At 30.7% G+C, this 9,526-nt stretch overlaps 1 protein-coding gene across 1 annotated transcript; it reads left to right on the forward strand.

Annotated features, from left to right (window-relative positions):
* The first annotated feature begins 3,297 nt into the window (after positions 1-3,297).
* LOC107961766 (cryptochrome DASH, chloroplastic/mitochondrial) lies at positions 3,298-6,970 on the forward strand. The gene is made up of 13 exons (XM_016897889.2): positions 3,298-3,724; positions 3,937-4,076; positions 4,172-4,396; positions 4,507-4,632; positions 4,732-4,806; positions 4,929-5,045; positions 5,154-5,200; positions 5,373-5,449; positions 5,626-5,701; positions 5,804-5,873; positions 6,023-6,146; positions 6,366-6,415; positions 6,597-6,970. The coding sequence occupies exons 1-13, from the start codon at positions 3,331-3,333 to the stop codon at positions 6,792-6,794; spliced, it is 1,719 nt and encodes a 572-aa protein (XP_016753378.1). The 5' UTR covers positions 3,298-3,330; the 3' UTR covers positions 6,795-6,970.
* Positions 6,971-9,526: the final 2,556 nt, after the last annotated feature.

Genomic DNA, 9,526 nt, shown 5'->3' on the forward strand with positions numbered 1-9,526 from the left:
AAAGGTGAGCGTTTGACTGAATCGAATCAAATTGAATGAAAAATTTTTAGATAATCGAGTTGAATAATCATATTTTATCATTCTAACTCGATTTGAAATTTTTCCGATTCGAGTCGAGTGAAATGGAATTTAAATTGAATCGAATATATTTATTCGAGTTAAATTAAGAAAAATGATTTTGGGTTCGTGTAATTATTGTCATTAACTGTAATCAAATTTGTACATTGTAATCAAATTTATTATTAACTTTTATCCTTTCATAATTTATTTATTAATCTTTTATATATGTGTTAGCTTTTTACTTATTTAGATGTTTTAATTATCTTTTGATTCTTATCACTATGTATTTTGAAATTAAAAAATATATTAAATGTAAAAAATGTAATTTTTTAATAAAAATTATCTTAAAAGATAATATGTGAAATTGATACAACATAAAATTTTAACACGAATATTTTATTACATTAGTAATTCAATTTTAATAGAAATTTATAAAGATTTAATATGATTAAACAATTAAATAATATAAATAGTATAAAATGTGAAATTTAATTTAATAATATAAATAGTAGATATAAATAATATTGTTACTATTTAGGTCTTGGGGTTTTTTTTTGGTATGATTTTTTATTTTAGGATAAAAGGTGAGAGGTAAAAGTTTAGGAAAAAAATAAAAAGTTTTGAGCGTTGGGGTAGTAAATTTTTAGAGGAAAAATAAATGTGGAGAGTAAAATTTTGAGGGAGAAATATTCAAAAATAAATTTGGGGAAGACTTGGGGGGAGATGAGAGGAGAGTAAAAGTTTTAGGGAAAAAGCGAGAAGGAGAAAGTTTTGGGGGAAAGTAAAAAGGTTTGGGGGTTTGGAGTACAGATGTAAAATATTATAATTTGATATTTGATTTATTCGAATTCAAAAATTAAACTCGAATAGAACTCAAAATTCAAAATAAAAATTTAAGTGACTCAAATTACTCGATTAACTCGATTAGTTGAACTTAAAATTTAATTTTTTTCAATTTTTTCGAGTTAGACCGAGTTTTGCTCACCCATATGCCAAAGGAACCAAAGCTAGCTCAAATGTCAAACCTATAATATGTTATGTAATGGGGTAAATTGTCCAATTGAATACTTAAAATCTTTGTAATTTGGTCACCCAATTTTTAAGACGTTTTCATTTTAGTCACCCAAGTATTAAATTATTATGGCGGTTAATTGTACACATCAAACCATGCACATATTATGTTTACACTTTTATTTTGATCATCCAACTTCTAGTGTCACGAACTTAAATTTTTCACATTGCAATCCGTGCAACCTTAGGCAATTTCTTCATTCCAAAAATGTCTAAGTCAACCCAACTCCTAATAATTGAGATTCATCAGAATTCCTTTAAGGCATTAACGAAGAACAAAGTGGAAACAACACAAAAGTTGAAAAGAATTCGAAAGATGAATAAAGCCACAAAAAAGCAAGAACACTACAGAGAATGTTTGAGTGAATACTCTCAAGAATTATATTACTCAATGAATGAATTACAATGAGGGAGAGAAATTTCTATTTATAGTTGAGTCCTCCCAAAATCAACTGTATAGATCAAAATACATCAATTGTTAGGATTAAAAACTATCTACAAATCAAATCTCTAAGATTATAAAATCATATTTTCTAATATTACATATCATATTTAAGGTTACATATCTTCAAAAATCACGATCCATATTTGCAATGTTTTGTAGATGGGTTTTCAATCTCTCTAAGCAACGGACCAATCTAATTGGGCCAAATGACCTCTCTTAAAGATGATTGATCACACAAATGTGTCATGGCTGTGGGCTCCCATGAGCAACCCGTGGCACTAGGTCGTTTTCATTTTGGTCACAAAGAAATAAATTTTTTAACTCTTGATCTAGATTAATTTTTTTTACGGATTAAAGTAAAAAGAAAAAAGAAACTAAAATAATGCATTAAAAGTTGGCAAATAGCATTTGTTTTTTCCGTTCCCTGAAAAGTTTAAAATTTTCTTATTAATTTTAAAATTTTAAATTTCAGAACATCAAAATCAATTAAATAAATTGTTAAAAAAATTTTATCCCTTAATAATGTCAACCGGTTTGTTACTATAATAATGAAATTAAAAAATTAATTAATTTATTCTCTTCTAAATTTTAAAATTTTATTTTATGTTTACATATTATGCTAAATAAAATAAATTTAAATAACTCATATTTAATAATTATTTGTCGAACTTAAAATTTCTTTAAATTACATATTCTTGAATCTTCAGTGCTAAGTTAAAAGCAAAGAAAAATTCGTGCAATTAATTAAATTAATTACTTGTTGGGTAAAACAATGATGAAAATATTTGTAGGTTTTGTTTGGCGTGAAAGATAAAATTAATTAATTTAATTAATTGTAACGACTATTCTTTGGTTTTAGCTTAGCATCCAAGATTTAAGATCATATAATCAAAATGAATTTGAATTTTGTAGACAATTATTAAAAATGAGTTATTTAAGTTGAAAAATAAAATTTTAGTTTTTAGGACATTGAATTAATTAATTTCATTTTTATAGTAACAAATTGACTGTCACTATTAAGAGATGATTTTTTTCAATAATCTATTTAATTAATTTTGATGTTTTAAAATTAAAATTTTTTAATATTAAAAAAAGAAATTTAGAATTTTCAAAAATAGGTAAAAAAGTAAATTTAATAAATTTTAATGTATTATTTTAATTTCTACTGTTTTTCACTTTAGTTCTTAATTTTTTTTATCCTGATCAATACTTTAAAAAATAATTTAGATGACCAAAATGAAAGCGATTTAAAAATTAGATAACTAAAATGAAAGTATAAATATTATGTGATGTGTACAGATAAAAACACTTTAAAAGTTGATTGAAGAAATAACAAAAATTTTATTTTGATGACCAAAATAAATGTGTTGTAAAAATTAGGAATCAACCAAGAACATATCTAAAGAGACGGATAAAACATTTTAAAAATTATAAAGATATAAATTATAAAAATTATAATTATAATTTTACTTATCATAAACGTATATAATTTAATTCTGATGTTAAATTTTCTTTTTGTGAATTCACCCCGGTATCAACTAGGTAATTCAACCATTGTAATGTAACCTGTTGTTCTGTTCTGCTCTCCAACGACTGGCAGAGGCGACGATGATACAAATCAATTAAGACTTATCCTCTGGTTCAGAGAACGCCACGTCCATCATGTCCACGTGTTAACTTCTTAAGTCCTTAAAGATTTGCTTTGCCAGCTAGAGTTAGAAACTATAAAACTAGAAACTCCAACTACTCGCTATATGGCTGTTAATATCATTCTTCCTCCCTCATCGCTTTCACTTTGGAATACTAAAAAACTCATTTATTCTACTCAAATTAGGTTCCGGATCATGAGCTTGGCTTCAAAATCCCAACCCCAATCTGTTGCATCCTCAGCAGTGTACCAGGTTCCGGGGCTAGACTCCCATGAAATGGACAGCACTGCGGACAAGACCTTTGAAAGGTACTTATCAAACACAGCGAAGAGGAATGGGAAAGGGGTTTCCATTGTTTGGTTTAGGAATGATTTGAGGGTGTTAGACAACGAGGCTTTGTTTAAGGCTTGGGTTTCTTCCCAGGCTGTTTTGCCTGTTTACTGTATCGATCCTCGTCTCTTTCAGACCACCTATTACTTTGGTTTCCCTAAGACTGGAGGTATCACTTTTCTTCCTGCTTTCTGGGTTGTTGTTTCTTGCTTTCCTTTTTGGATATTATCGTTTGATTTGAAATATTGACTGGCCATAATCATAAATTGGCTTTGACATCAAATCATTCGTTTAGTTTAGTAGCTCAGCCTAACATGAAGCAATTCTCGTAGTCTTATTAAGGGCCTTATTTCTTTTTGTTTTCCATTTTTTTCGTGCTAGCTTTGAGAGCACAATTTATCAATGAATGCTTGGCTGATTTGAAGAAAAATTTGATGAATAAGGGCCTTAATCTTCTCATTCAACATGGGAAACCAGAGGACATTCTACCTTCTCTTACAAAGGCTTTTGGAGCTCACACAGTTAAGTACTGCCTACCACAATAATGTCTATATGACTTAGAATTACTAAGCCATCGTGTTTACACACTGCTTACTTCCAAGACTACTCTGCTCAGGTATATGCTCATAAAGAAACCTGCTCCGAGGAGCTACAAGTTGAAAGATCGGTTGCACGAGGTCTGAGACAGGTGGTGTTATCAACTGCCCAAGGGAATTCTAGCAGGTCAAGTTCAACCCACAGCCCTAAGCTACAACTTATATGGGGCAGCACTTTGTATCACTTAGATGACATTCCATTCAGTGTCGGCAGTTTGCCAGATGTATATACTCAGTTCCGTAAGGCACGATGCTAAGTTGTAATCATTTTGGGTTCATTACAGTCTAATCTAGTGTGAATGATTACATTGAGGTTTTTCACATTAGATTTTGTTGACAAAGTTATTACTTTCAGTCTGTCGAAGCTAAATGCACCATCCGAGGGTGCATCAGACTTCCAACAGCTCTCGGTCCACCTCCTAGTGTTGATGATTGGGGAATTATTCCTTCAGTTGAGCAGCTTGGACTTCACTCTGAAAAGGCAAGTTGACATGTCATATATACTACTTGAACAAATTAGTATGCTATAATCATTGAGAATGTTAGTGCTTACAGTGATTTCTATCCCCATTTATGACAGGTTGTAAAAGGAATGAGATTTTTGGGAGGTGAAACTGCTGCATTGAGCAGAGTTACAGAATACTTCTGGAACAAGGCAAGATTAATTGGCTTATTACTTTTATGTGAATCGTAGAATAATCGATTTAGTGAGGTAAAAATAGAAATTGCTTGGATTATGCTGCCTTCTTAATCAGTCTCACTTTCATGCTTATATAGGACTTGTTAAAAATATACAAGGAGACAAGGAATGAGATGTTAGGCCCTGATTACTCAACAAAGTTTTCTCCATGGCTTGCTTCAGGAAGTCTCTCTCCTCGGTTCATGTATGAAGAGGTAGCAAAACTTGCTAATTTTTTCCCCCTTTGATGCTATTGAATAACCATGTTATATAATGAAGACGATGATTATAACTCAGGCAGGTATGCTGATTAATACTATTAGGTAAAGAGATATGAAAAGGAAAGGCAAGCAAATGACTCCACATACTGGTACCTTCTATTGCTCTAGCTCTTGGCAGAAAACTTGATGAATTTTGAAATTTCAGTTTGTGAAATGGAATATACATGATTGGGATGGCATCTATTGTTTAATCTCATATGAGGCTTGATCTTCACTAAAATCTTATTTTTCTTTCCTCAATATCTATGGACATTGTTGCAGGGTATTGTTTGAATTGATATGGAGGGATTACTTCAGATTCATTTCGATTAAATATGGAAATTCCCTTTTCCATTTAGGTAAAGATTGAAATTAGTTTAATTTCTGTAGGAGTTTACTAATGCTTATGGAGACATTTTGCCACATTTTCGTGAAAAGGCCTCCAATTACAATCTTTGATAGTATTAACAATGTTCCACAAATGCGATTGAACCGGTAGTCATTTCATACTGATTGACAAATTTGGGTAATATAGGTGGCCCAAGAAAAGTGGAAAAGAGGTGGCATCAAGACCAAAAAATGTTTGAAACCTGGAGAAATGGCTGCACTGGGTATATTGTTTTTTCTACCTATATGCTTCATGCTTGTAGACGTTTCATTTTATCATATCTATGCTTTCATTATGTATTTACTAGAATTTTACAAATTTGTAGCTATCCCCTAATAGATGCAAACATGAAGGAACTATCAGCTTCTGGATTTATGTCAAATCGTGGCCGGCAGGTAAACTTTCTTTTCTTTTTTTTTCTTTTTTCTTCTCTCCTTTAGAATAGTAGACCGGCAGCAGTTTTCAAATCCTTAAATTAGCATCTCTGTTTTTGGAATTCCTAGAAGCTGTTAAACATGTTTTCAACATGATCAATGGCCTGCAGATAGTATGTTCTTTTCTTGTTCGTGACATGGGAATTGACTGGCGCATGGGAGCAGAATGGTTTGAAACATGTCTTCTAGATTACGACCCGTGTTCAAACTACGGAAACTGGACCTACGGTGCAGGTGATTCGCGTTACCTTTCTTAGCATCAACTAGTCTTAAGATATTTTCAAACCTAATATTATATTTTATATATTTCTTGTTTTATTAGCAGTTGAAAAACTGTGAAAGAGACATACCAAGCAGTTTTCTCGATTAAATTGTTAACTCATTTGTTCAATCTTTCTTTTGGAAAATGACAAGTCTTATATCCTGTCATTATATAATGTTCCTTCTTTTCAGGAGTTGGAAATGACCCTAGAGAAGATCGGTATTTTAGCATCCCAAAACAAGTAAGTGCACTTTTTCTGTGTGTATTTACATAAGTTTGCCAACGTCAGTTAGTATGACTGTAGCAGGCCAGGGTGTGGATAAATTTATTATAGCCGAGAAATAGTGGGAGGGGAATTGTTGAGCGTTACAGATTTTGTAGCTGTTCATTATTTTGATTAATTAAGATGAAGAAATTTTCAGGCAAAAACATATGATCCAGATGGAGAGCACGTGGCATTTTGGGTACCAGAGCTTCTTCCCCTCCCCAAAGAGAAAAGGAATTTTCCTGGAAAATCATATATTGAGCAAGTTGTACCTCTCAAATTTGGGAGCAGTAATAAGCACCACAGTCAAAGAAGCAAATATGGTGGGAGACACTCCGGGTTAGGCAATAGATGAAAGAATTCAACTGTTGGAAACACATTTTTCATATGCTGAAAATCTTTCAACTTGCATCGCATCGGGTACAATCAAATTTTAATTTGACAAAAAGAATACAGATGCCTGAGAATTATAAATTAAGTTACTAGTGAAAAAAACAATTGGATAACTATAAAATATATCTTTTTTAATAATTGCGGATTTTGTCTAAATAGTATTTTGATATAAATTAGTAGTAAAAGTCGTGATTTAAATTTAATTTACTCGTTAAATTGCAATTTTAATTATATATGTTTAATTAAAATTAATCTCTTACTAAGACTTTTGCCTTGAACTTAAATATGACAATTATTCACAAAGTATTTTATCGTACAAAAAGTTTGTATAATAAATGGAGTTGTGCTATTTTAACTTGCACAAATTATAAAAGAAGTTTTAAACTTCTAGCTGGAATGATTAAGCCATGCCAAGTGAATATTTGATGAGACATAAAATAAAGATAGATATTCTTCTTTTAAAAATTTTCAATTGCAACATCTTTTAGATAGAGTAAGTCGTTAACTTTAGAATTCTTAAGTAATATTCTTAATTGATCGAAATTTATCATCAATCACAATTTAATTAATTGTTACTCGACAGCCTTAAAAGATTTATGAAAATAACTAAAATATTCAAGTTACAACCTGTTAATATATAAAATTAGTTACACAATTCTCAACTGCACATTGGGTTGCAAGTAACAATGCAACTAGCAATATTAATGTTCTCGTCTTTAGCATTTTTAACCAAAAATTCTACAGCAATTTCTTCAAGCAAAATAATCATAATCATGCGGCATCGTCAAGATGAAACTCTACCTTTGAAACTCAACTAATCAACTCTGAAACCAATCATCATCACAATAAAGTTCATAGCATCAATCACAACATTACTACCAACACAAGAAGAGTTTCTAGCCATCCAAAATTAATTATAGACCTCATAAATCCATCATAAAAATAGAAAAGAAAATATTATTAGCCGAAAACCAACCAAACACAAGTATCCAACATCATTCTAGCAACAATGGCAAAAAAAGCTCTCCCACCTGACACTAACATTCGAATCCATAAACTATTGCAATTCTGATCTCCCCTTTTATGGAAAAAAATTCCAAAAGAAGTTAAAAGTGTTGGGGTCAAGGATGTAGGCCTTATAACGATTTGCTCGACTCTTATGCTTGTTGAGAAGCTTTATTTGTTTGTTCAATGAACACAATAACTTGTTTAGTGAGCTTAGCTGCTAGTTAATACAAGCTACCTTTGCATCAAGATATGCTAGTTTGATCCATTGCAGATGTTCCCTAAGTTGCAATGAGTGGACATTTGTTTCCTGATCTTACTCAAACTTAGGCCCTCCATCCTCTTCATTAGCTTTAAACCTTAATGCAACCTATTGGCCTTTATTCCACTTGCTTCAGTATTTCAATTCTGATTATTCATGTTTAGGTATATCCTCAGTCAGAAAAAATATATATATTTTCGTAGTAGTAGTAGAATTTGAAAGATCAATGAGGGAAATTGTAACACCCCAAAATTTATGGTATAACATCTGTCACTATTCTGAGACCGAATATAGTGAAATTTCGAGAAATGAAAAATGAGTCAGATAGAGAATTTTTATGAATGTAAAATTAATATTGGATATTGAAAATTAATGCAGAGTATTATGGATGTGAAAATGTGGAAAAAATGGATTAAATTGTACATTCTAAAAAGTTGGAGATTTAAAATGCAAGTTTGACAAAAAAAGTAAATATGAGCTATTATTGATTATTCTGGCATGAGAATAAGTTGGAATATATATTGATGTGATGAAAATCATTTTTGGACCAAAATGAAAAAAATTTGAAAGTACAAGGACTAAATTATAAATTTTTTATTTTTTATCAAAAGAAGGGTAAAAGTGTAATTTCCAAAAAAGACTATTATTAATATTTAAATTTTAATTATGATATTTGAGTTTGATAAATATTGATTTTTTTTGTGAAGAATGTGAAATAAGAGGTGAAAAGATAAAATGATAAATTTTTCACATAAGGACATTTGATCATTTCTCAAAAATTAAATATTAAAATATTATTATTAAGAGATATTTGATATTTGGAAAAGGTATGGACCATTGGATGTGATTATTTTAAAGAGATAGAATGTGAACCACATATTAGAAACTTTGACTTGGACTTTAACCAAGTTTGACTTGGTCTTAAATTGTATTATAAAAAAGGAAAGAAAAGGCAAATTTTTTTTCATTCATCTCCCCTTTGAGCTACTCCGGTTTCTTTTCTTTTTCATTTTCTTGCTTTTTTTCTTCAAATTTTCACAAGACCTCAACCTCTACCTTTAATCTTTTGTTAAGAATAAGTGGAAAACTATTCTTAAAGCTTTATATTTTCTGTGTGATCTGGCCCGGCGTTGATAGTCGAGTCAATCTAAGTTGCCCGATCGGCGTTAAGGAAGTATCGTTCGGTTTTGAGAAAAAGGGTGTATTTGGCTAGTTTGAGCGGAAGTTATCAAAGGGGTTCAAAGATAGGCTAAAAATGAATAAGATAGGTTCGGTCTAACAATAAGGTAGGATAGATAATTTGATATGAGGTGGAAATGGTAAAACGAACTTAAACGTCAAGAATGATTCAACACTATAGACAGTGTTGCCCCGGGACTTATATTGTTTAAGGTGGGTTAATGAAAGATAGAAGGATGGACCTTGTC

This window comes from Gossypium hirsutum, chromosome A06 (assembly GCF_007990345.1).
Source record: "Gossypium hirsutum isolate 1008001.06 chromosome A06, Gossypium_hirsutum_v2.1, whole genome shotgun sequence".
In the NCBI taxonomy this organism is placed as follows: Eukaryota; Viridiplantae; Streptophyta; class Magnoliopsida; order Malvales; family Malvaceae; genus Gossypium; species Gossypium hirsutum.

Excerpts from the sequence above, each read along its gene's own strand:
- LOC107961766 (XM_016897889.2), top strand. The coding sequence starts at position 3,331 with ATGGCTGTTAATATCATTCTTCCTCCCTCATCGCTTTCACTTTGGAAT. Across the intron at positions 3,725-3,936 it reads TGGTTTCCCTAAGACTGGAG|CTTTGAGAGCACAATTTATC; the intron begins GTATCACTTTTC and ends TTTTCGTGCTAG. Across the intron at positions 5,874-6,022 it reads TGTCAAATCGTGGCCGGCAG|ATAGTATGTTCTTTTCTTGT; the intron begins GTAAACTTTCTT and ends AATGGCCTGCAG.